Genomic DNA, 27,216 nt, shown 5'->3' with positions numbered 1-27,216 from the left:
GATTTTACCTCATTTGATCTTACTGGTCTTGGATAAGGGATTTTGTTTCTAAAATTTTGACTTGTATCTCGTTAGCTGCTTGGTGGGTTGTCTCTGAAACCATATTAATGTAGTCACTGTTGGTACAGCATGTCCTTCAAACTGATTTCTGATAGTGGGGACAGATTTGCATTGAGCTCTCCCATCTTTTCATCTGTTTCCTTTGGTGATCTGTGGCCAGTAGGAGCTGGGAGCCTAGTTAACAGGTCACTTCACTGCTCTGTGCCCCAGTTTCCCCATCTGTAAAAGGAGGGGGCTGTACTCAATGACCTCTACAACCCCTTCTGGCTCTAACCCTATAATCCTTTGATCCTATTATCCTGGGTCATGCATGAGACCAGCCCATTTGTCACACACTCAGCTGGTGACTCATGGCATCCTTAGACAAAACCATTAAAACCTCTTGTGACTTCTTTCCTTTCTTTGTTTAATAATGTACATTTACAAAACACTTTTCTCACAACCACCTTGTGAGAGAAATATCACGTGTTACTATCTCTATTTGACAGAGGAGGAAACTGAAGCATCAAGAGGTTAAAATATCTTGCTTAATTTAAGGTCACAAAGCTACTTAGGGTTAGAGCCTGGGACTCAAAATCAGTTGTTTGGTTTCCAAGTCTGGTGCTCCTCCCACAATGCCACACCGATGATTAGGCATCTAATGTAGTAAGGTTACCAGAAATTACAACCCTCAGGCAACGAACTTTCTGGCTAACTTAAATTTCTGGTCAGTTGAGCATGTAATACGTAATTATTTCAACCTTTGTTGAAAGTGAAGATACCTTAGTCTGCTTTCCTGCCTTAGTGAATATAGTGGGGTTGATAGGGTTGAATCTTGCTATGATGAGTGAGAGTGTCAGCAAACAGTTTAGGATTATTCATTCATATTAATTATGGACTAACTGTAGCTGTAGAAAGTATGAGATAGATACTACATGGTAAAAGCTGCAAAAATTGTTCAGTCATTTCAATTGTAATCAATTCTTTGTGACTGCATTTGGGGTTTTCTTGGCAAAGATTCCAGATCATTTTACAGATGAGGAAACTGAGGCAAACAGGGTTAGGTGATTTGCCCAGGGTCACCCAGATAGTAAGTGTCTGAGGCCAGATTTGAACTCGGGAAGATGAGTCTTCCTTGACTCCAGGCCCATTGCTCTATCCACTGTACCATCTAGCTGCCCCTTTGAAAAAAGTTATCATAGCTTTTAATCCAATGATTCTACTGTTGGGAGTATGCACTAAAAGTGTATCATAAACAAGCAAACAAAAAGAGCTGTCTATTCAAAGATTTTCATAGCAGTATTATACATTATTAAAAAAAAAACTAACATGGAAACAAGTCCAATGTCGGAGGAATAGTTAAATAGATTGTGGCACATTAATATAATGGGATACTATAATGCAATGAGTTAATCAGCAAGCAATTATTAGGCATATACTGTATGTCAGGCTTTGTAGTATGTGAAACAGTGGGAAGCGTGTGAGATTTGGAGTTAGAAGACCTAGGTTCAAGACCTACCTTTGTGACCTTGAGCAAGTCATTGAATTTCTCAGGACATTAGTTTCTTCACCTGTAAAATGAGAAGCCCAGACTAGATGGTATCTCAGGATTCCTATGAAAAAGAAAGATCAACAAGTATGTGAAATAAAAGGAAATCCTGAAAAGCTTTTGTTTTTTTTAAAGCAATTGGGGTTAAGTAACTTGCTCAAGGTTACATGGCCAGGTGTTTCTGGGTGTGGTGCTAAGTGTCTGAGCCCGGATTCAATTCCAGGTCATACCGACTCTGGGGCTGGTGCTCTTACTCGCTGTGCTACCTGGCCTCCCCCTGAAAAGATTTTATGAAAGAATTCAAAGTAGGAAAGAAAACAGAACCAGAAGAAAGCACCATATGCTAAGTACAACCAGGTAGACAAAAAAATCCTAATGCAGACTTAGAGGAAGAAATTGTTATGTTACTTTACCCACTGAAAAGAATTCAAATGTAAATAGTTACACAGCAAATTTAGTTGACTTTAGTGACGTTTGACGTTAAGCTTTTAATAAGGCATCTAAAAAAAAATTTGATAAGATCTGTGAGTGCACATAGAAGGAAATGGTCTTCACCAAAACAGATTGGCGACTGTTCTGGGCAAGCTGTAATCTTAGACTTGTCCAAACTCCTGCAGTCAGCATGTATCAAAGGTGGGACTCAGGTTTTCCTGACTCAGAGTCTTATATGCCTTCCATGAAGCCATGTCACCTTTTAAGAAAACACTTAAACTTTTTAAAAAATGGAGGGAAGGGGCAACTAGGTGGCGCAGTGAATAGAGCACTGGCCCTGGAGTCAGGAGGACCTGGGTTCGAATTTGGCCTCAGACACTTAACACACACACACACACACACACACACACAAAACCTAGCTGTGTGACCTCGGGCAAGTCACTTACCCCCAATTGCCTTCCAAAAAGCAAAAAAAAAAAAAAAAGTGGAGGGAAGTTTAACTTACTTGATGGAGTAGCTACTGAGCCCAGGGGACCCCTGCAATGAATCGTTTAGACTAAATCTTTTCTACAAGTCTATTTCCTTGTCATCTATTTGTCCTTCAAAGCATGGTTCCATACTTCTCAATCACTTTGGCCTCTAGAAGTAGAAGAAAATAAAAACATACTAGTCTTTACTCTCCTTGTAAGTCGTTATTCCAGTTACCTGGGGTCCAGTTTTTCCAAATTTCTACCTTTTATTTTATTTTTTTTAATACAAGGTAGTATACAAATTAGAAGCAGCAGCAAGAGAGGCATGGTGGCATCCAGGTCAAAAAGAGCCAGGTTCAAGACCTGCCTCTAACTCATACTGCTTGTGTGACTCTGGGGAAGTCAGTTAAGCACCCCCTGGCAACTCTCTGAAAACAGCAATTGCCAATTTGCATTATGATATAATAGCAGTTGCCAGTCGGTGGCACAGTAGATAAAGTGCCCAGGCTGGAGTCAGGAAGTCGAGAGCTAAAATCCAGCCTCAGACACTTACTAGCTGTGTGACCCAGGGCAAGTCCCTTAACCCTGTTTGCCTCAGTTTCCTCATCTGTAAAATGAGATGGAGAAGGAAATCATGGGGCAAAACTGCCAGTATCTTTGCCAATAAAAATCCCAAATGGAATCACAAAGAAGGAGACATGATTGAACAACAAAAACAAAAAATTGCCCATTTGCATTGGCTGGAGGGATTTCCACCTGAAATTCCCTAAATCAATGCAATTGAAGATCTGGCCATAATTAATAAGCTAATAGAGAACAGAGGGTTTGTCATTGGGTCACATCATCTGAGTCATGTCCTGTCTCCAACACATATTTGTTAGGTAACCATAGGTAAGATACTTGATTACTCAGTCCCCCCAGGCAACCCACACTTCAGTTCCCCACACGAATGAAATCACAGGTCCAGACCTTTCCCCCTGTCTACTCCTCTTCCCCACAAATCATAGGTAGCAATAGAAGAGGGGACCAACATGTGTAGTGAGGGGTTCCATATGTTGCAAGTGGGGCTTGTTTTTCTCCCCACTTAATAGTATCTTATTTTTTCCAATTACATGTAAAGATAGTTTTCAGCATTCACTTTTATAAGATTTTAAAGTTCCAAACTTGTTTTCTTACTCCTTTCCTACCCCCCCCGAGAAGATGGCAAACCATCTGATATAGGTTACACTTGTACAATCATATTAAACACATTTCCACATTAGTCATGTTGTGAAAGAAGAATCAGAACAAAAGGGAAAAACCATGAGAAAGGGAAAAAAAGAGAGAAAATATGATGTTGCTATCTGCATTCAGACTCCATAGTTCTTTCTCTGGAGGTGGATAGCATTTTCCATCAAGAATCTTTTGGAATTGTCTTAGATTATTGTATTGCTGAGAAGAGTTAAGTCTATCAAAGCTAATTATCATGCAATGTTACTGTTACTGTGTAAAATGTTACTCCTGGTTCTGCTCATTTCACTCAGCTTAGTTTATGTAAGTCTTTTCAGGTTTTTCTGAAGTCCACCTGCTCAAAATTTCTTATAGCACAATAGTATTCCATTACATTCATATACCACAACTTGTTCAGCCATTCCCCAACTGATGGGCATCCCCTCAATTTTCAATATCTTGCTACCGCAAAAAGAAACTGCTATAAATATTTGGCACATGGTTCTTTTCTCTTTTTTTTATGATCTCTTTTGGATACAGATCTAGTAATGGTATTGCTGGATCAAAGTGTATGTACAGTTTGATTGCCCTTTGGGTATAGTTCCAAATTGTTCTCCAGAATGGTTGGATCAATTCACAACTCTACCAACAAGGCATTAGTGTTCCAATTTTCCCACGTCTTCTCCAGCATTTATCATTTTCCTTTTTTTGTCATATTAGCCAATCTGATAGGTGTGAGGTGGCACTTCAGAGTTATTTTAATTTGTATTTCTCTAATCAATACTGATTTATTTAAATTTTTATTAAAACTTAAAATTCATAATAAAAAAGAAAAAGAAACATATTTAAACATATACTAAAACTTAAGGTAAAATAAGAAAAAAAGGTCATATGCACAGCAGAATATAAGAGAGGATTCAAGATATATAGCAATAAATTTCTATTTCAAGAAAGCCTATATATTAAATACTACGTGTTGTGTTCAAAGCTGTCCATCTTTTCTTCCTCATAGATTTTCTTTTGTTCTCTGCTGTACACTTTTTACTTTGTTCTCCCTACTCCCTTCCCCCCTGGAGACTACAATTAAATATGGTTATATTTATATATATATTTACACACACAAACATGCATAATACATGTGTACATGCACACATACATACATAAACATATGCTTTTCCTAATAGATTCTACTCCTAATCTTTGTTTTTATATTTGTGTGTATCTCATTTCCTATCCCTTCTGAATTCTCTACTTTACTTCTACTTGCTACCTTGACCTCCTATTATTTCATCTACTTCCCCTCCGGTTATCCCTCCTTTATCCTCACATTCCCATAAATCTAAATACCCCTTTATATGTCTCTTTGACCTATTCCCTCCCCCTCCCCTCTAAAGATCCCTCTCTTATCCTCTCTCCCATCCCTATCCCCTTATTTTCTCTCCAAAATTTAGAAGACTTTTATACTCTTCTAGATGTATATGTGTTTTTCCCTCTTAGACCCATTCCCAATGAAAGGAGGTTTCCAGAATTAATAGTCCTCCTTCCCCCTCTAATTCCTCTGTATCCATTCTTCCTCTTGCACTTCATTTGTATAAGATAATTACTCTTTTTAGTTGTCCCTGAACAGCTTCACTTTTTGAAGTCATATCATGCTCAGATCTCCCCCAAATTTTCTTATGAACTACCAAATTACTAATAACAATTTTAGGCATACATTTTACATTTTTTCATAAATAAAAGGTAAACCATCTGTCTTTATTCAATCTCTTTAATTGGTCTTTGCTATGTACCTTATGTTTCTCTTGGCTTTTGTATGTAAATTCTTCTATTAAGTTCAAGTGTTGCTGTGGTTGTTCTTGTTTTAATAAAGTCCTGAAAGTCTGACAATTCACTAAATATCCATTGCTTTTTTTCATTCAGAATTATGCTTAGCCTTGCTGGGTATGATATTTTCAGCTGCACCCATAGTTCTTTTACTCTTTGTTGTAGAGTGTTTCAAGCTCTGTGGTCTTTTAGTGTCACCCTGCTAGCTTTTGTGTGCTTCTAATTGTGACACTGCTATATGTAAATTGTTTTTTTCTTGTTACCCTTATTATTTTACCCTTGAGCTCAGAATTTCAGAATTGGACTATAATATGGGTTTTCCTTTTAGGATCTCTTTCAGATGATCAGTGGATTTTTTTTTTTCTATTTTGGCTTTCCCCCTTGCTCTAATGCTTTTGGATGATTTTTAAAAATTATTTTTTGTATTATTGTATCAAGATTCTTTTTTTGATCATAACTTGCAGGTAGTCCAATTATTCTTATGTTTTCTCTCCTTGATCTGTTCTCTAGATCAGTTATCTTTCTTATGAGGTGTTTCACATTCTCCTCTATTTTTCCATTCTTTACATTTTGTTTTATTATTCCTTGATCTCTTATAATTTCGTTGGATTCCCTTTGCCCAATTCTAATTTTCAAGGATTCCTTTTCTTCCTTAAGATTCTGGATCTCCTTTCCTAATTGGTTGACTTTCTTTTCATGCTCTTTTTATTTTTCTTGGATTGTTCTTTTTCTTTTAGTTTCAGTTTTTCCTCAGTCTCTCTTATTTGATTGTTAAAGTCTTTTTAAAGTTCTTTTATGAATTCTTTTTGGGCAGGTGATCATTTGACATTGCTCTTTGGGATAGAAGAGGGTATCTTTGCTTCAATATCCCCCTCTGAAGATGAACCCAGTCTTCTTATTCCCATTTCTATGGCTGAATTATTTCTCCTTTGCCTGTGCATTTTTAACAGTTTAATTTTTGTAATCATCTCTAGCCCTGGTGTGGGGGATTCAGTTCTCCTCTCTGACCTTGAACCCAAACCAAGATTTCCAGCCTCCTGTAAGTGACCACAGTCAGGGGTGTCCTGCCCCACTGCTTCTGCACTCACTGGGCATGCGCTGGTTCCTCCTGCCTCTGTCCACAGCACAGCTGGGTCTGGTGCCTCTTGTCAGAACTAGTCTTTGGTCTTCCTTGGCTCACACATCCAATTTCTCTTGCTGTCCTGGGGGTAAAAGTTCTGATAGCTAGGGCCAAGGCAGCCTCCTAATCCAGCTAACCTCAGGGCTTGCTGTTTGTTGTTTAAACATACCCTAGCCTGGAAGTGTTTACTCTTCAGAGGGGCCAAACCTTATCCTGGGATTCTTCTTCAGATCTTCACTGATTGTCCCAGGAGAACCCCAGTTCTGCTCCTTCTCTTAATTATTTTTATCACTCTGTTTGCCCTGAGGTGCTATTCTATCTCTTTTGTGGAGGAAAATCTTGAGAGCTTGGAATTTTCTGACCTAATCTGCTATCTTCCCAGAATCCTCTCTCCATCAATAGGGATTTTGAGCATTTTTCACTTGACTATAGATAGCTTTGATTTCTTTATCTGAAAACTGCCTGTCCATATCCTTTGACCATTTATCAGTTGGGGAATGACTTGTATTCTTATAATTTTGACTCAGTTCTATATATATTTTAGAAATGAGCTCTTTATCAGAGATGCTGGCTGTAAAAATTGTTACCAGCTTTCTGATTCCCTTCAATCTTGGTTGCACTGGCTTTGTTTATGCAAAAAATTTTCAATTTAATATAATCAAAGTAATTGTTTAAACTGACTATTTACAAATGAGGTGGCAACAGATTTACTTTTCTAATCATGCATTAAATGTATTAGCCAATATAAAAAGGAGTTTTTCTTCATTGAGCTCATGTATACTGATGATGGAGACAGTGGCCTGGAAATCTTCTGGATGGCAACAGGGTCTAATGGCCTAATTGCTATTACTGTAGATGAGATCAGTATCTCTCAAGAGTTGGTCCTAACAGAGCAGATGTTTCAGAAATCTTCTTTCCCAGGGGTAGCTAGGTGGTGCAGTTAATATAGCTCCGGCCCTGGAGTCAGGAGGGCCTGAGTTCAAATATGGCCTCAGACATTTAACACTTATTAGCTGTATGACCTTGGGCAAGTCACTTAACCCCAATTGCCCTGCCTTCCTTGCTCCAAAAAAGAGAAATCTTTCCCACTGATGATGGTAGATCAACAGTGAAAAATAGTGGTAATATTCTTCTGCCTCTGTACCTGGGAGGATGACCCCAAAGGAGATGACTAGAGATTTAGGAAATCCTACTTGTCACTTTTCTTTCATTTCCTAAGACTTTTGTCTCTGGACTAAGATTGAAAGGAGGAATGAAAGAGGAGAATTAGAGAAAGTACCAGCTGAACAAAATTGACTCCTACTTTAATCTTTTTCAGTCTCATCTGTCTCATCATTCCTCAATGTGTCTCCCATCATTCACACTCACATTCATACCTATAGCCTGCCCCCCCCCCCCCCCGCCAACACACACACCCATGTTGCCGAGAAATCTTTCATCAGCTTTCTTCTTGTTCCAAGAGAGAAAGGCACTAGACTTTTGACTTAATTGGCATAGGAAACACCCAGGTGAGAAAACCCTCTCTATCAAGGCAGGTCAGCCAGCATCTTCTCTGACTTAATCTTAGAGAGTTGCCTAGTGTGCCAAGAAAGTAAGTGATTTATATGAAAAAAATGCTCTAAATCACTATTGATTAGATAAACGCAAATTAAAACAACCCTGAGGTACTACCTCACACTTATCAGATTGGCTAACAGAACAGTAAAGGTAAATGATACATGTTAGATTGAATGTGAGAAAATCGGGACAGTAATGCATTCATTGTTGGTGTAGTCTTGAACTGATCCGACCATCTGAAGAGCAATTTGTAACTATTCCCAAAAGGCTATAAAACTATGCATACCCTTTGATCCAGCAATGCTACTACTAAGTCTGTGTTCCAAAGAAATTTTTAAAAAGGGGAGAAGGGAAAGGACCTACATGTACAAAAATATTTATAGCAGGGGGTGGAGTCAAGATAGAGTAGAAACAGGACCTCTGCCTGCCTCCAGCTCTCACCACCTCCAGTCCATGTAAAAGGGAACTCTGAACAAACTTTGGAGCTGCAGAACCCACAAAATGACACAGAGAAGCTAACCTCCCACTGAGGACAGCTTGGCAGGCCAGCAGGAATCGGCCAGAGCAGTGCTCTGGGAGCCGAGCCCAGTTCCATGCCAAAGTTTTAGCCCCAGGGTGCACCTGACCAGACGCTGGCTGGAGGTACTCCAGATCACCAGCAGCCATGGTGGTCCAGAATTATCAACACATAGATCCATAGGACAAAGTGAAAGGTCAGTGCAGTGTGGACTTTGGGACCCAGTAGTTGGGAGTGCATCGGCTTTTGCCCTGGGGCGAGAAGCCGCTGAGGGCTGCAGCGCAGCCACCGCCACATGGCAGCTTCAGCTCCTGGCCTACAGACTGTAGGGGGACCAAGTGACCAGTCTGAGGGGTAATCGCTCTTTCTTTAACCTGCTTGGATCTGGATTGCGGTCTAGGGTAGAGGTCCTGGGGTGTGTGTCCAGCTTGCCAGAGCATGTGGAGACCTCAGAGAGGGCACCCATCTAATACCTCCAGCAGCTGAGAAAACCCCAGTGTTTGGTACGAAGCTCCCCTGTCTGGTAGCAGAGTCCTACTGTGGCAAAAAGCCCCAAAGTCAAGTAATTGAGGGGCAACATAACCAGGCAAAGGAAGCAAAGTAAACAGAAGAATCCAACATTAGACTCCTTTTTGGGGGACAAAAAGGATCAAAGCACGGAACAGGAGGAAGACAGTGAAGTCAGAACTCTAGCACCAAAAGCTTCAAAGGAAAATACCAGTTGGTTACAGGCCATAGAGGATCTTAAGAAGCAGATAAGAGAAGTGGAGGAAAAATTGGGAAGAGAAATGAGAATGATGCAAGACAATTATGAAATGAGAGTCAACAGCCTGACTGAGGAAAATAACACCTTAAAAAATAGACTAACTCAAATACCAAAAGAAGCTCAAAAAGGCAATGAGGAGAAGAATGCCTTAAAAAGTCGAATTTGCCAGATGGAAAAACAATCTCAAAAGCTCACTGAGAAGAATCATTCCTTCAGAATTAGATTGAAGCAAATGGAAGCTAATGACTTTATGAGAAATCAAGAAGCTGTTAAACAGATCCAAACAAATGAAAGACTAGAAGGCAATGTGAAATATCTCATGGGAAAAACCACTGACCTGGAAAATAGATCCAGGAGAGATAATTTAAAAATTAATGGACTACCTGAAAGCCATGATCAAAGAAAGAACCTAGAAATCATCCTCCAAGAAATTCTCAAGGAAAACTGCCTTGATGTTTTAGAAGCAGAGGGCAAAATAGAGGTTGAAAGAATCCACCGACCACCTCCTAAAAAAGATCCCAAAAAGAAAATTCCTAGGAATTTTATAGCCAGGTTCTGGAATTCCCAGATCAAGGAGAGAATATTACAAGCATCCAGGAAGAAACAATTTGAATGTTGCAGAAACACAATCAGGACAACTTAGTATCTGGCAGCTTCTACACTGAGGGATCAAAGGGCTTGGAATATGATATTCTGGAGGTCAAAGGAGCTGGGATTAAAACCAAGAATCACCTACCCAGCAAAACTGAGTATCATGTTTCAGGGGAAAATATGATCATTCAGTGGAATAGAGGATTTTCAAGCATTCTTGATGGAAAATCCAGAGTTGAATAGAAAATTTGACATTCAGATACAAGAAGAGAAGCATGAGAAGGTAAACAGGGAAAAGAAATCATAAGGAACTTATCAAAGTTTAACTATTAACATTCCTACATGGAAAAACAATAATTGTAACTTATGAAACTTTTCTCAGTATGAAAATAGTTGAAAGGAATAGAAATATATGTATATATATATATATATACACACACATACATATAGATATGTCTATATTGGAGGGCGTATGAATAAATATGTGAATGTGTGTATATATGTATACAGGTATACATAGATAGAGGGCACAGGACTAATTTAATAGGAAGGTATATGTATCAGCAATGCCATATTCACAATGCCTATAGAGATTACAAATATGCTGATATAATTATCCATTACAAAATACGTCATGTTTGCCATATGAGGAAATAAACTAGAAAATTTATTAAGATACCAAAAGACTGAGTCCCAAAACCAGAAAGTGAAAGCCATCAGAGTAGTTATGACATTGGCACAGGTAGATAAAGTAGAAAGCACCCACATTTTCAAGCCTTTAAAACAGAACAGGCTACCTCAGGCAAAGGTCCTCCTCTCCCCACGCACAGCAACCACCCAGCGTCCTGGAAGCGCGCTCCCAGCAGCTCCGGCCCCTGGCAGTCCTCAGCAGGAGTCCTTAGCAGAAAGTCCTTAGCAGTCCTAACTCAAAAAGGGCTTCGCGCTGCCACTGCCTCTGCTGCTGCCGCCGTCACAACCACCGCCAGCCAACGCAGGAACGCTAGCTTGGCTTCCGCTTCCTCTTGCTCCTCCCCTTCCTGCTACATCAGCAAGTCCAACGGGGCATGGAAGATCTTTAAATCCCATAACCCTTACAGTATAATACTTAAAAGGTGAAATAAAGAGGTGAGAGAGGAATATAATGAGAGGAGATGGAGAGAGACAGAATGGAGTAAACTATCTCATATAGAAGAGGGAAGGGGAAATGGTTACAATGGAGGAGAAGAATAGGAAGGCAAAAGGGAATGGGTCAACTTTATTCTCACTGAATTTGGCTCGGGGAGGGAATGAAATACACACTAAATAGGGTATCTCACCCTACAAGAGAGTAGGGGAAGGGGATGATGGAAGGGAGGGCAGGCTGGGTGGGAGGGAAGTTGGAAGCACCCACTTTTGAAAAGGGATAGGATCAAAGTAGAGAATAGAACAAGTGGGAGATGGGATAGGAGGGAGGGAAATATAGTCAGTACTTTAGAATATATCTACTATTTTAATGTTTTGCATTAGCTACATGTGTACAACCTATACTGAACTGCTTAATTTCCCAGTAAGGATGGGTGACAAAGGAGGAAGGGAATGAATCTGGAATTCAAAGTTTTAAAATCAAATGTTAAAAAATATATATATCATTATTATTAATTCTATTTTACATGTAATTGGGAAATAAAATATACAGGCACTGGGGCATAGAGATCCACCATGCCCTACTGGAAAAGTTGAAGGAGGTATGGGAAAAGATATGGAAGAGAGCATATTGGAAGAAGGGATATCCTGTGGGACTACTATTTTGGGGCAGTGGGTAGGGGAAAAACGGGGAGAAAATTTGTAACCCAAAATCTGGCAGAAATGAATGATGCAAATCAGAAGCTAATAAAGCATTTGAAAAATGAAAAAAATATGTTTATAGCAGCTCTTTTTGCAGTGGCAAAGAGTTGGAAATTGAGGAGATGCCCATCAATTCGAGAATGGCTGAACAAGTTGTTGGATATAATTGTAAGGAAATATATGTAGTGTAATGAAATAGCACTATTGTGCTATAAGAAATGATGATTAGGCAGGTTTCAGAAAAACCTGGAAAGATTTATATAAACTGATGTAAATGAAGGGAGCAGAACCAGGAGAACATTGTACACAGTAGCAGCAAAATCATATGATGATCAGCTGTGAATGACTTAGCTCTTCTCAGCAATACAGTGATCCAAGAAAATTCCAAAAGACTCATGATGGGAAAATGCTATCTACTTTCAGTGAAAGAACTGATGGAGTCTGAATGCAGATTGAAGCACACTATTTCTAAAATATTTTTCTTTTGTTCTGTTTCTTCTTTCATAACATGACTAAAATGGAAATATGTTTTACGTGCTGTACATATAAAACCTGTATTAAATTGCTTACTGCCTTAGGAAGAGAAGAGATGAGGAAGGCAGAAAATTTGGAGCTCAAAGTTGAGAGAGAGAGAGAGAAAGAGAAGAGAATGAGAGAGAGAAGAGAGAGAATAAGAGAGAGAGAGAGAGAGAGAGAGAGAGACAGAGAGACAGAGAGAGAGAGAGAGAGAGAGAGAGAGAGAGGCTCGCCTAAGATCAGACAACCAGTACATGTCAAGTCTTCCTGGCTTCAACCCAAATTTCTACTTACCATGGAAGACTATTTTCAACCACCTCTTCATCCCTGAACATGTCCCATAGCTGATTTGCAAACAGACATTCTGAAATTGACCCCATTTAAAAAGGAACAAGAAGATCACTTGTGATGTGGTGGAAAGAACAATGTTATGGGGGTTGAGGAACTGGATTTTAGATGTGGTTCTGATACTGATAAGCAGGTCAGTGAGTGTGACCAAGCCTCAGTATTCTCATCTGTGAAATGGGACTTGATAGATCAGAAACTAAGGTCTCATCTAGCCATGGCATCCTATAAAGCAATAGATGTATCACCCCATAAGAGGAGAGAGGCAGCTGGCATAATAGAGAGGATGCTAGATTTGAAGCTAGAAGGCGTAGGTTCAAATCCCAGCTCTGCCATTTAATTCTTGTGTGACCTCCAGAAAATCTCTTAACTTCTCTGTGCCTCAGTCTCCTCATCTGCAAAAAACAAGAGGATTGAATTTCAGCTATTAGAGGACCTGAAAGTTCTGCAAAACTCTGGAGTGGCACCGGAACTAGAATAAAATGTAATTGGGGAATGTTTAAGAAAATAGCATAAATAGGTGGTGCAGTGGATAGAACACTGGGTTTGGAATCAGGAAGGCTCATCTTTATGAGTTCAAATCTGGTCCCAGACACTTACTAGCTGTGTGACCCTTGGCAAGTGACTTAACTGTGTTTGCCGAGGTTTCCTCATCTGTAAAATGAGTTGGGGAAGGAAATGGCAAACTCTTTCAGTATTATTGCCCCAAAAAGCCCCCAAAACAAACCAACAACTTAAAGGGGGTCCTGAAGAATCAAACATGACTGAAATGACTAAACAACTTCACAAAACACATAAAAATACAACACAATGTAGATCACGTTCATTTATGGTTTGCTAAGCCAATATATCCCTGGAGTATATGACTTCTAAGTTTCCTTCTAGCTCACAATCTGTCATCCAATATATGGAGTTCTGAGTGGCAGCTTTAACACCTTCCTGACTCGAGTTCTCCTTTCAGTCCCTTTGTACATGCATAAGTGGGACTTTCCTGCATCCCTCACATCTCAGATTTTCCTATTAGCACTTGATCAAGCCCAAGTTCCATCGAATCTGAGGGTATGAATATACAGGGATAGGGATTGGACCTGTGCTTTTGTTCATTCAAACTCACATGCTAGGAAATTGACAGCAGTAATAACAATAATGAATAATTATGGTAATAGCTAGCATTTCTATAGACCTCTAAGGTTTGCAAAGTACTTTACAGATATTATCTCATTTGATTTTCACACTGAATCTGGGAGGTAAAATATTATTATTATCCCCATTATTACAGATAAGGAAACTGAGGTTAAGTGACTTACCCAGTGTCCCAGAGCTAGTAAGTGTCTAAGGCAGGAATTAAAATTAGGTCATCCTGGCTCCAAACCCAGAACTCTCTCCAGTTGCCTCACGTCTACCAATATAGGTCAGTACCTGTCCTGAAACTTATAGTCTTCAAAAGTTGCCTAGAACATTGAGAGGTTGAGTAACTTCCCCAGAGCCTCCCAGCCCATGTGTGTCAGAGTCAAGACCTGAACCCAAGTCTTCCTGGTTGTGAGGCTGACTTTCTAGACACTAAGTCAATGTACTTCTTTCTGAGTACCTGATGATAACTCATAGCTTATTTGGCCCATGTTCACTGTCATTCCATGAAGATGCTAATCTCAATTTCTTATGTCCATAAAGTATTATCTACTTCACATAAAGATTAGAAGAGGGGAGGCTAGGTGGTGCAATGAATAGAGCACTGGCCCTGGAGTCAGGAACACCTGAGTTCAAATCCAGACTCAGACACTTAACACGTACTAGTCATGTGACCTTGGGCAAGTCACTTAACTCCAATTGCCCTGCCTTCCCCTCTCCAAAAAAAGCAAAAAAATCCCCCAAACTCCCAAACAAAAACAAAACCTCCCAAAATGGGGTCATGAAGAGTCAGACATGTCTGAAATGACTAAATAACTTAACAAGAGAAATAAACACAACATAGATAACGTATTTCCTTTCCTTCTTTGCAGAAGTGGGGTAGTATGGGTGTGGAATATACTGTTATATTGTCAGATTGTGTTACAATTTTGATTAGTCTTGTTGAGTTCTTCTAATTCTTTGCTATAGGGATGATTCTCTGGGGGCTGCTAGAGGACAGATATACTTGGAAATGAAGGTGTTATTTTTAAAAAAGCCACACCCCAAGCCCCCAAATCAATGAAATGAGAAAAAAAGAAGTCTATTCCTTGCTGCCAGGGAGAGCATGAAACCTGGTTCCTTTCCTATAGTGGAAGTGAAAGGAACAATGTTGGTTTTGAAATCCTACTCTGCAGCAGCTGCTCCGGGGAAGGTCTGAAATCTCAGTTTCCCAGGTGCTGGTCTTAACTCACTGCCCCTGCTTCCTCCCACCCCCTTTCTGTATCAAGCCTCATTCTCAGAGGTAGGGGACAGAAAAAGACATCCATCTCCTATAGGTTGCAGAAGTTGGAGGAGAGTGTTGATTCAGATCTGGCTGAAAAGAAAACCCAGCACTTATTAAGTACCAAAACCAAGCCTTATGTTAGACAGTAGAGGAGTCAATAAAGGTAATCAAATTGCTGAACATCCCTTGGAAAGTCTGCAGGGCTGAGGTATAATTGGTGGACTTGAATATTCGGCTTAAAATTTTAATTTGTCACAAATTCTCCAAATATTTGAATTATGTGTAATTTGATCATAAGATCATAGATCTAGAAGAAATCTCAGACACCATCTAGTCCAACTCCTTCATTTTACAGATGAGGAAACCGAGGCCTAGAGAGTTTAAATCACAGTGTTGGAACTGACATTGAACTAGGGCCTTTTGGTTTGAAAGAGAGCATTCTTTCCACTAAGCCACCTTGGTGTAGGGACTCCTTCCACCAGGAGCAATACAACCTGCATATGACTGGGTAGATAAATCCTAGGAAATTGCCTGAGACACATATAGATTAAGTGACTTCCTTTGTTCCCCCATCCAGATTTCAGAGCAACATGACTTGGTTTTCACTATTCACTCTGGTTTCCAGAAGATGGTGCTATCTGGCTATGAGGCTGTGAAAGAAGCACTGGTCAGTTCTGGCAGGATTTGAACCCAAGCTTTCCTGACCATAAGTTCAGCTTTTCTGGTCATTCTGCTGCCTTATTGTATCCCTAGGGAATTGTTTGGACATTTTCCCACTGGTTCTACATTTGTTAAGTGGTTTGTGAGAGGCGATACCATGTAATGGAAGGAACCCTGGCCTGAGAATCAAGATTCCCAAGTTTGCTCAAGATGAGGGAGTTGGACAATATAGTCTATATGGTAATTTCCAAGTCGAATCTTTGGTGATTTTTTTCTCAATGTGCACTTTAGTCCACAAAAAATCCTAGGATTTAGCCAAAGAAGGCATTTATATACCCATATGTTATATGATTTAACCCCTTTTTCCTTTCCTTTCTTCTTTTTTCTTTGAGGCGCAATTGGGGTTAAGTGACTTGCCCAAGGTCACATGGCTAGTTTTTGTGTTAAGAGTCTGAGGTTGGATTTGAACTCAGGTCCTCCTGACCCCAGGGCTGGTGCTCTATTCACTACATCACCCAGCTGCCCCCCCCTTCTCCTTTTCACTGATGACATCACCCTTGTGCCCTCTCCCCAGATTTCGGAGAAATATGGCCCCGTCTTCACCATTCACTTTGGTCTCCAGAAGATGGTAGTGCTGACTGGCTACGAGGCTGTGAGAGATGCACTAGTCAACTCTGCCGAGGAATTTGCTGACCGCCCACCCATCCCTATATTCCAATGCATCCAGGAAGGCCAAGGTATGTGTTTGAGAAAGCAGTGACCCTCACTGGGCATGGTGGGGGTGGGAGGAAGAGGAGATCCCAGATGTACTTCCTTCCACAAGTACCCAAGTCAGCTGCGGCAGCTGTCCCTGGGAGCAGCCATTTGCTTCCATTTTGCTTTCATGATTTTGTATCGTATGACCATGTAATTAAGCATGTGCTTCCAGGCCCAGTGATACATACACACATAAATGTATGTGTGTATATATTAATCACATATAATATATAATTATAGCTATATATAATATATAATATCATATATTATATACCGTGTTTCCCCGATAATAAGACACTGTCTTATTATATTTTTTGGACAGAAAAACAGCAGAGGGCTTATTTTCAGGGGAGGGCTTATTTTAATGAACATTGACAGCAATTTTAATAAACAGGTAAATGTGAACAAAAAAAATGTACCTTTATTCAATAAGCAAATCATTGGGGAAGAACAGGATGACGCGCTCACTGCTGCAGCTCTGATTGGATGCAGCTCGGAGCATGGTGTGCGTTTCATCAGGGGGGGGAGACGGTGCATACAGAGGGTACCGTAATGTAGCATGTAGCGCAGGGGATCACCTTCACTACAGTAGCAATCTCAATAGGGCTTATTTTGGGGGGAGGGCTTATTTTAGAGGAATCTTACACAGTAAGGGGAGGGCTTATTTTCGGGATAGGTCTTATTATCGGGGAAACACGGTAGTTATACTACATTGTATTATATATAGGGATATATAATATTATATGATATGATACTATATAACATATTAAATCATTTATATTAAAATAAATATTATATTAACAATAATTATATATAATAATGCATTGTGTATATGTGTGTGTTGAGACTCAAAAAAATGAAGGACTGGGTTGAAAATAAATGGAAGAAAGTGATTCCATATAGATACAATACTATCTTGTGTTGCAACGGATATTTATCCTTTTCAAAGGGCTTTAGACATATATCATTATGTAACTAATCATCAAACACTGTGAGGCAGCCAGGACAACAATAACAGCAAGACATTTATATAGCACTTTAAGGTTTACAAGGCAAGAAGAAACAGGAAAACAATATACTGACTACAACAGTCTAAGTGGAAAGAATAATCAAACCCTCCTCAAACTTAGCTCTGTAATTATAATGACCAAACTCAGCCCCAAAGAAGAAATATGAGAAGATTGATCCCTTTGGAAAGAGCAATATCCTAACCCTGACCAGAGTCAGGCCCAGCCTAGAACACAGCCCTTCCCTTTTTGTAAGAGGAAGGGGACCATGGATCCAGGGCATCAAATACCAGATGAGGGTGATGTGTCAGTTTTCCAGAACTGTTCTTTCTTCCCCTTCTCTTCTCCATTGTCCCCTTAATTCTTTGCTAAAGGGGATGGATCTCTAGGCAGGGGAGAGATATGTTCAGAAATAAAGGTAATGTAAAAACCAAAGATATCAATACATTTTTTTGTTAAAGTCTGCAAAGTGATTTATTGAAATCACGAAGCTTCGAACCAATCCTGTGAGGTTATGACTACAGGAATTACACTCCTTTTGGTGGTGGATTTCCTTCGTTTTTGAAGAGGAGCAAAATAACAGCACTATGTTGGGGTCAAGGTACTGTGTGTCTGACTGTAGCTGATCAGACTGATATGAGCTCAGAAGGCTCTACCACAGAGTGGGCAGAAATAGTCTATGTAGGGGCAGCTAGTGGGGCAGTGAATAGAGCACTGGCCCTGGAGTCAGGAGGACCTGGGTTCGGATCTGGCCTCAGATACTTAACACAAAAACTAGCCGCATGACCTTGGGCAAGTCACTTAACCCCAATTGCCCTCCAAAAAGAAAAAAAAGAAATAGTCTGTAAACATTTGGAGTGGATACACTCCTTAGGGGCAGGTAGGTGGTGGTGTGGTAGACAGAGCACTGGTCCCAGAGTGCAGAAGACCTGAATTCAAATCTTGGCTCAATACTTATTAGTTATGTGACCCAGAGCAAGTCACTTAATCTCTCTCTGACTCAGTTTCCTCATCTGTAAACTGAGGATAATAATATCATTTATCTCAAAGTGAGGATCAAATGAGAGACAATGTATTTAGATTGGTTTGCAATTCTTAAACTGTCATTTAATGCTAATAACAATTATTTGTAGATGAGAAAATGGACACTCAGAAGTGACTGTCATAACATCATATAATAAGTCATAGGATCATAGAATGGAAGGGGCTTTAGCAGTCAGCTAGTCTCCTCATTTTACAGATGAGGAACTGAGGCCCAGAGAGGTAAACAGAATTCCTTAAATAGGTGGTAAATATAGGAAGTTAGATTCAAACTCAATCTTCCTCGATACCATTTTAACACTGTCCACTATACCATACTGCTTAGTATTATTTCCATTTTATAGAAGAAGATCCTGGGGATCATTGAAATTAGTGACTTTTTATACCTCCCAATCTCTTACAATGACTTACATACAATTGGCAATTAATAAATGTTTGCTGATGATGAGAGTAATGATAATGGCGATTTGTATTGGGTCATAAAACCCAGAAGTAAAACAGAGGACATTTGAACACAGTTATCTTATGGGAAGGGGTCTAGAGCACATAGAGTATAGGGTTGCTCAGTGGGGGCTGCTACCTGTGATTCTCTAAGGTTACAGAAAAAAGAGGAAGAACAGGCTGGGAGGCTGCTTGTTAGTTAGTCATACTACTACATGAGAGTTGATTGTTATGGATTAGCTCTTTAAGAATGAATGGATGGATGAATGGATGGATGGATGGATGGATGGATGGATGGATGGATGGATGGATGGGTGGATGTATGGATGGATGGACAGATGGATAGATGGATGGGTGGACAGACGGACGGACAGATGGATGGATGGATGAACAAAAAGATAGGTGGTGGATGAATGGATGGATGAACAAAAAGATAGGTGGTGGATGGATGGATGATGAGTTGTTCTGATACCATCTGCCAAGACCACACTGATATTTAACAAGATAAGAAAGAATAGGGCTTCTATGAGTTATTTCTCTAGTCATAAATTTCTCCTAAAGAACCTTTAGCTACTAGGAGAACATCAACATTAGACCTCTCCCTCAAACCATCTTCTAGGTCAGGAGATAGATGGATGTCTTCAGAGAAGTGTGTCTTCAGGCCATGGAACTCTATTTTTGAAGCCCCGTTTCAGCAATGATAGCTTCCTGGGTCCTGGTTGAATATTTTTTTTTGTTTTTGGCTGTCTTGGGGGACTTTGGTAGGGGATGAATGAGGGGGAATGAGGTGGCATGACATTTCTAGGGAAGGAATAACTTGCAATGCATTCACCCCACAGGTATATTTTTCTCATCTGGGGAACTGTGGAAAACCACTCGCAAATTTACCATGTCTAGCTTGCATAATCTTGGGATGGGGAAAAAGATGATGGTGAAGAAGATTCTGGAAGAATTTAGCTGCCTGGCAGAACTGATAGATTCTTTTAAAGGTGAGATCTGTGATTCCAATTTTTTATTTTTGCTATAGGCAAATTTGTCTGAGCACCTAAATTTAGTGCCTCCTGTGTAAGGAATTGTGGTTGTTGGATTGTTTTTTCACCCTTGCAGGCAATCCTTTCAAGTTGAAACTAGTCAACATGGCACCAACCAATGTCACTTTTCTTCTGCTCTTTGGAGACCGGTTTGATTATCAAGACCCAACATTTGTTACTTTATTAAGACTAATAGATGAAGTTATGGTTCTTCTGGGCTCTCCCTTCCTCCACGTAAGTAGCTTTTCCCCTCTTCAGTGCTAAAGGTAAGCACTGCTAACAAAGCTTTTGGGTAGGTGGGGCAAGATGGGGATAAGGGCTAACTTCACCTGGGGCTTGGTGACCTGAGATATCACCACATGCTCGGAGCAGAAGAAGTATCCTTGGATGCTGCCTTTCATAGGGGGTGGGTAAGAAGAGGATAAAGCGTTGAGAGGATGAGTCATCCATTCCCTGCCTCCCACTGTATTTATGAGGGTTTTTGTATATTACAATTAACAATTAGGGCAATTTTAAAATTTTTTAAATTTCATTTAAAATTAAATCCTTTAAATTTTCTACCCTATGTCAAGGCCCCAGTCACCCACCCTGGTTACAGCTCTAATCAGGTTAGTCATCAGGCACTAAGTGTTAGACAACTCAATGGACTTTCAATTTGAGTCTCAAGGTTAAGACCAGCAAAACTGAGAAGTCATCAGAGACTATGTTCAACGTCCCTCTTCCTCCAGAATACTTGCCTGCTTCTCTTCCTCTTGTCAGCTTGATCTTCCTTCTCTTCTCCTCCCTCTGTGCATCCTCTGTACCCTTCTGCAGTCTCTTCTTCCTCTTTGAAAAGATTATCCTTAGAAATAAATTTGATATCCTAAAAGCATTGATTTAGAACTGAAAAAGTCCTTGGAATCACAAAATCAGAGCAGGAAGGGACCCAATAGGGCTTCTAGTCCAATTCACATCTGAATGACAAAGTATTCTTCAACAACCCTATGGAATGAGGATTCAAACTTTGCTTAAAGAACCCAAGTGAGGAGGAACCTATCACCCCCTAAAGTTGAGCAGCCCACTCTAATTGTTAGGAAAGTTTCTCTAAGAACAGACCTAAATATGTTTCTACTACCCTTGATTCCTAGTTCTGACATTAGAGGCCAAGCAGAGCAAGTCAAATCTCTCTTCCATGTGACAGTCCTTGAATGCTTCAATCAATCGACAAGCATTTATTAAGCATCTGCTCTGTGCCAGACAATGTACTAGGCATCGGGGATACAATGACAAAAACAAAGCAATCCTTGCCTCCAAGGAACTTACATTATATGAGAAGAAACAACATGTTCCACCATCATGTTCTCCTTAAGACTTCAGGTTAAATATTCCCATTTCTTTCAGTTGACTGGTTCTATTCAAGGTCTAAGATAGGGGTCAGCAAATTGCTTTGAATTCAAGGACCAGATATAGGACATCCTTTCTTTATTACCAAGTCTGAACACCAGTTTGTGCATGTGTGTGTGTGTCTATGTGTATGGTTGTGGGGGTGGTGGTTGTTTGTGTAGGAACAGGAATCAGAAACTCCTAATAGAGAGAACCAATGGTATTTGGTCCACCCCAGTACTGTGAGTCATAGTTAGACAATAGGTGTTAGACAAGGGCAGGTATGGAGCAGGTGAACCTGCTCCCCCCAGTATGAGGTGGGTACTTTCACTGGCTATTTACTCACTCACTGGTTTTTCCCTCACTCCTTTTTCCTTCCAATTTAAACAAAAAGGAAACATTTGGGTTTTGTATCAGCTCTTTTCCTAATGTATCCCTTCTCTCTCCTTCACCCAGAGAGCCAACCCTAATAACAAATAAGAAAAAAAGAAAAAACAGTTCCACAAAATTAATCAGCGCAAATCCAACATGTAGAGGCAATGTATGCAATGTTCTTCAGTTGTTCTTATGGTCCCCTACCTCTGCAAAATAGACCCACTTCCATCCTCATTCAAGCAATGCTTTTAAAATATGATTTATTTCAAACTGAAACCCTTAATAAGAAAAGAAAAAGAAGCATATTATAAACTAAATACAAAATAAGAAAATTTTAAAAAACATTGCAATGTGCACAACATAATGTAAGACAGGATTCAAAATATACAGCAATAAATTTGCATTTCAAGAAAGCCTATATAGCATTACACATGTGTTTCAATCTGGCCATCTTTGCTTTCTTGTAAGTTTTCTTTTGTTCTCTGCTGTGCACTTTTTTTACTTTGTTTTTCCTTCCCTAAGAAGGCTACAATTAAGCAGTGATATGTGTTTATATATTATTTTATATTATATACTATAAATACATATTTATATATTTAATATGTGTATGCACATATGCATAAATATACAATATACACAAAGCATATTACATACACATGTCTGTATTTACATACACATACAAATACTTAGGTATCTATAATCATATTTATACATAGACACATACATTCATATGTACTATACTTGTCTGTCCTCTGTTTCTCTAAAGGAGGATAACGTCTTCCTTCATAGGTCCAAGTCTTTCCATATTTTTCTAAGTCCACCAACTTGTTTTCTATACCACAGCAATACTCCAACCTTAGACTGTCTAATTTTTTAAATAGTCTAAAACAATATTGGTTAATATGGCTGACATATAGCATAGTTTCCCTACTTTTCTCTTTTGATTAAATCTATTTTAGCTTTAACCTTGTCTGAGATCATGATTATCCCACCCCTGCTTTTTTCCCTAATAAATTCTGCTCCTGATCTTTATTTTATATTTCTTTTTATCTCTTAATTTCCTATCCCTTCTGACTCCTCTACTTTACTTCTGCCTGATATCTTGCCCTCCTATTACTTAACTTACCCCTCCACCAAAATCCCCTCCTTTATCTTCTCCCCCCCCTAAAATCCTTCTCTTATCTTCTCCCCCCTCCTTATCCCTTTCACCTTTATTTCTTTCTGAATTTAGACTTTTATGTCCTTCTAGGTATATATGTATTGTTCTCCCTTTAACCTATTCCATCTAAGAGTACATTTCCAAAACTACCAGCCTTCCTCCCCCATCTAATTCCTCTGTGTCAGCTCTTCCTCTCACACCTGATTTGTATGAGATAATTACTCTTTTTACCTTTTCCTAGATGGTTTACTTAGCTGTTTCACATCATACTTAGCTTGATCTTTTTTTTGAAATACCCAATTAATAATAACAGTCTTAGACATACAATTTACATTTTCTCATATAAAAAGTATACAGTCTAGGGGTGGCTAGGTGGCACAGTGAATAGAGCATCGGCCCTGGAGTCAGGAGGACCTGAGTTCATAAGTTCAGTCCGGCCTCAGACACTTAACACTTACTAGCCATGTGACCTTGGGCAAGTCACTTAGCCCCAATTGCCCTGCCTTCCCCCCTCCAAAAAGCAAAAAATAAAATAAAATAATAAAAAGTAAACAGTCTGTCCTTATTGAGTACCTTGTAATTAGTCTTTGATATTTATGTTATTTTTTCTTGAATCTTGTATATCAAATTTTATATTGATTTCAGGTCTTTTTGCCTCAAAATCCTGAAAGTCTGCCAATTCATTGGATGTCTTTTTGTTGTTGTTAAGAATTTTGCTTGGGGCGGCCAGGTGGCACAGTGAGTAAGAGCGCTGGCCCCAGCATTGGGAAACCCTGGATTGGTTCCAGTCTCAGACACTTGGCACCCACACAAAATAACTGGCCATGTAACCCTGAGCAAGTTACTTAACCCCAATTGCTTAAAAAAAAGAATTTTGCTTAATTGGGGGTGGCTAGGTGGTGCAGTGAATAGAGCACTGGCCCTGGAGTCAGGAGGACCTGAGTTCAAATCCAGCCTTGGACACTTAACACTAGCTGTGTGACCTTGGGCAAGTCACTTAACCCCAATTTCTCTGCCCTCCCCCCTCCAAAAAAAAAGAATTTTGCTGGGTATGATATTTTTGGCTGCAACCCCAGTTCTTTTGCTCTTCAAGGTAGAGTGTTCCAAGGTCTTTCAGTGTAACCACTACCAAGTCTTATGTGATTCTAATTGTGTCTCCACCACATTTGAATTGTTTTGTTTGTTTTTTTTGTTGCTCACAATGTTTTGTCCTTGAGCTGGGTATTTCAGAATCCAGCTATGATACTCCTGTAGATTTTCCTCATAGGGTCTCTTTCAGGTGATGATTGGTATGTTTTCTTCAATTTCTACTTTCCCCTCTTGTTCTAACACTTCAGGACAATTTTCTTTAATTATTTCTTGAATTATTGTAATAAGATTCTTTTTTTATTTAGAACTTTCAAGTTGTCTGATTATTCTTATGTTTTCTCTTCTCGATCTGTTCTCCAGATCAATTCTTTTCCTTATGAGATGTTCTATTTTCTCCTTTATTTTTTCTTTATATTTTGTTTTGATCTTTATTTCTTGGTCTCTTGTATCTTCACTGGCTTCTTCTTGCCCAATTCTAATTTTCAAGGAATTGTTTTCTTAAGATTCTGAATCTCCTTTCATAGTTGGTTGACTTTCTTTTCATAATCTTCTTGTTTTCTTTGGATTGTTCTTTTTAAAAAATTTCCTCAGTCTCTCTCATTTGATTTTTAAAGTCTTTTTTTTAAGTTCCATGAATTTTTGGGCAGATGACCATTTGTCATTAATCTTTGGGAGCACGAGAGGTTTTTTTTTCTTCAATATCCTCTTCTGAAGATATCTCCCAGTCTTCCCTGTTCTCATAGTAACATTCTGTGGTTGGGTTCTTTCTTCTTTTTTTGTTTATTAAAAAAAATTATAGCAGCTTGTTCTAGTAGCTTGGGGGATGGTGCCTCTAGCCTCAGATCCTCCTGCAGTCCTCCCCTCTGGCTTAGAACTGAAACCAAGAACTCCACCCTCCTGTATGTGCCCACAGCCAGCAATGACCCCCCCCACTGCTTCTGCACTCACTGGGTGCGTGTGGGTTCTTTCTCACCCAGGGCCACTGCCTCAGCAGCACAGCTTGGCCTGGCATCCCTTATAAACATATGTTTCCTCAGTCCCTTGCACAGACCCCATCCCCCACTCCCCACACTGTCTGGGAGGTAAAAATTCCTATGTCCCAGGCCAAGGCCGCCTCCCAATCTAGGCTAGCCATTTCAGTAGAAATATCCTGGAGGTGTTTACACTTCACAAGGACCAAACCTCAGGATCTTCTCCAGTTGCCTGGGGAGGACCACTGATATGCCCCAACTCTTATTTATTTTTGCCACTCTGTGTTTACCCCAAGGTGCTTTTTGTCTTATCTGTGGAAGAAATCTGGAGAGGCTGGAATTCTCTGACCTACTCCACCATCTTCCCAGGATCCTCTCTCCAAGCAATACTTTTTGAGCAGTTCTATGGAGGTTTTATAGTTAGTCAACTTACATTAATATTAAGAGTTTATTATATTCTAGGCACTGTGTTAAGTACTAGGGGTACAAAGAAAGGCAAAAATAATCCCTTCCCTTAAGGAGCTCACAATTAATGGGGGAGATAACATGTAAATGATGAGGTTCATAGATGATACAGTATAAATGGAAGGGAATCTCAGACAGGAAGGCCTTAGCAGGTATGGGAATTGAGAAAGGCCTCCTCATCATTCAAGATCACTCTCTGCCTCCTCTACCATCCAAATGCCTTTGAGCACCATCTTGTAAACTGCATGCCCTATGTTGGTAACCCTGATATAAATTTTCCTCTGTATCCTATAGTTATTAAACCAGTTTGCTTTTCATTGTTTCTAAATCAGTTCATATTCTCTCCAGTATGTAAAACTAAGTTGGCACAATACCAAACATCTGGAAGAGTTATTGAAAAGGGCAGTCAGTCACCTGTTTCATTCACATAAAACCAAACATCTGGCTATTTGGAAGTCTCTGGATGAGCAGTAGAACTTTTTGTCTTGCATCTGGATATTTGGCGCCACATAGAAATCTTCCCAGACACAGAGAGAAAATTCACCACACTCCAGGACCCTTTCTTGGACAGCCTACCACCACAGAAAGAGGCATGGGACAGGAGACAAGAGATTTGGATTCTAGTCTCGCCTCTGTCATTTACTAGCTGTGTGGCTTTGGACAAGCCATGTCACTTTTCTGGGGTCTGGCTTTAGTCTCCTCATTTGAAGAATGAAAGGGTTGAGCTCACTGATCTCCAAGGCCCGAAATCTCTAGACAGAATACCTTTACATATATTTTGTATTTACCTATTTCCCTTAATCTGGAAATATTTTTATTATTCTTGTTTTCATATGAGCTTCATTTCTGAAGTAATTCCTCCCCTCTTCCACACCCAGAGAGCCAGTCCTTGTTACAAATGATAAAAAAAGAGGGAAAAAAATGAGTTTGTCAAAACAAATCGAGTCAGTAACCAAATCTGATAGTATGTGCAATATGTCATACCCATAATCCCCCACCCTGCAAAGAAAGGAGGAGGTAGCAAATGTTTGTTGATAACTGATAGATTGATAGAAATGCCTTTCCTTGGATATATTTGCAAGTAGTAAGTTATCAGATTTAATACCAAATATCTAGCACTACTTTTTCTTCCACAAATAGTTAAGCAATTAAAAGACAAAAATAAAGAAAAAAAACACATATTGGATACTCTTCCCATTTAGGGGCATAGGACTTCTTTAATAAACAGATCTTCCATTATTTATGCCCGATCACCATTTCATGAGGAGTCTCAACCATGCTCACTTCAATCCCAGCTCAATTCATTCTCTAGATTATTCTCTCCTCACCAGGAACCTTGCTCACTTAATATGCCTCCATTCCCTGGAACCTGCTCTCTTTATTGGTGAGTCCATAGCCAGGACCTCCATTTCATGAGGGACCTCAGATATGCTCCCTTCACTCCCCTATCAGCTCACTTTCTGGACTACCCCAGCTCCTGACCAGTAACTTTTTCTACATGGGTAACCCTCCCAGGACTCCCATTCCTTCTCTCTTTTATGTTTTGTCTCTCCTTATTAGAATGTAAGCTTCTTGAGGGTAGGGACTACATTGTATTATTGCATTTGTATTCTCAGTGCTTAGCACAGTGCCTGGCAAATAGTAAACCCTTAATAAATGTCCTATCTATCTATCTATCTATCTATCTATCTATCTATCTATCTATCTA

The 27,216-nt window shown here is 39.6% G+C and overlaps 1 protein-coding gene across 1 annotated transcript in view; it reads left to right on the top strand.

Annotated features, from left to right (window-relative positions):
• Positions 1 to 27,216, top strand: part of CYP2W1 (cytochrome P450 family 2 subfamily W member 1) — a 48,351-nt gene that overhangs the window by 1,491 nt on the left and 19,644 nt on the right. The window contains exons 2-4 of the mRNA XM_069084845.1: positions 16,386 to 16,548; positions 19,896 to 20,045; positions 20,164 to 20,321. Coding sequence (XP_068940946.1) covers positions 16,386 to 16,548; positions 19,896 to 20,045; positions 20,164 to 20,321 — 471 coding nt within the window. The remainder of the gene's footprint in view (positions 1 to 16,385; positions 16,549 to 19,895; positions 20,046 to 20,163; positions 20,322 to 27,216) is intronic.

Source organism: Petaurus breviceps, unplaced genomic scaffold (assembly GCF_028583685.1).
Source record: "Petaurus breviceps papuanus isolate PSGF00001 unplaced genomic scaffold, PetGlider_PUasm1.0 175, whole genome shotgun sequence".
Lineage (NCBI taxonomy): Eukaryota > Metazoa > Chordata > Mammalia > Diprotodontia > Petauridae > Petaurus > Petaurus breviceps.
This window is presented reverse-complemented; position numbering and strand designations above follow the sequence as displayed.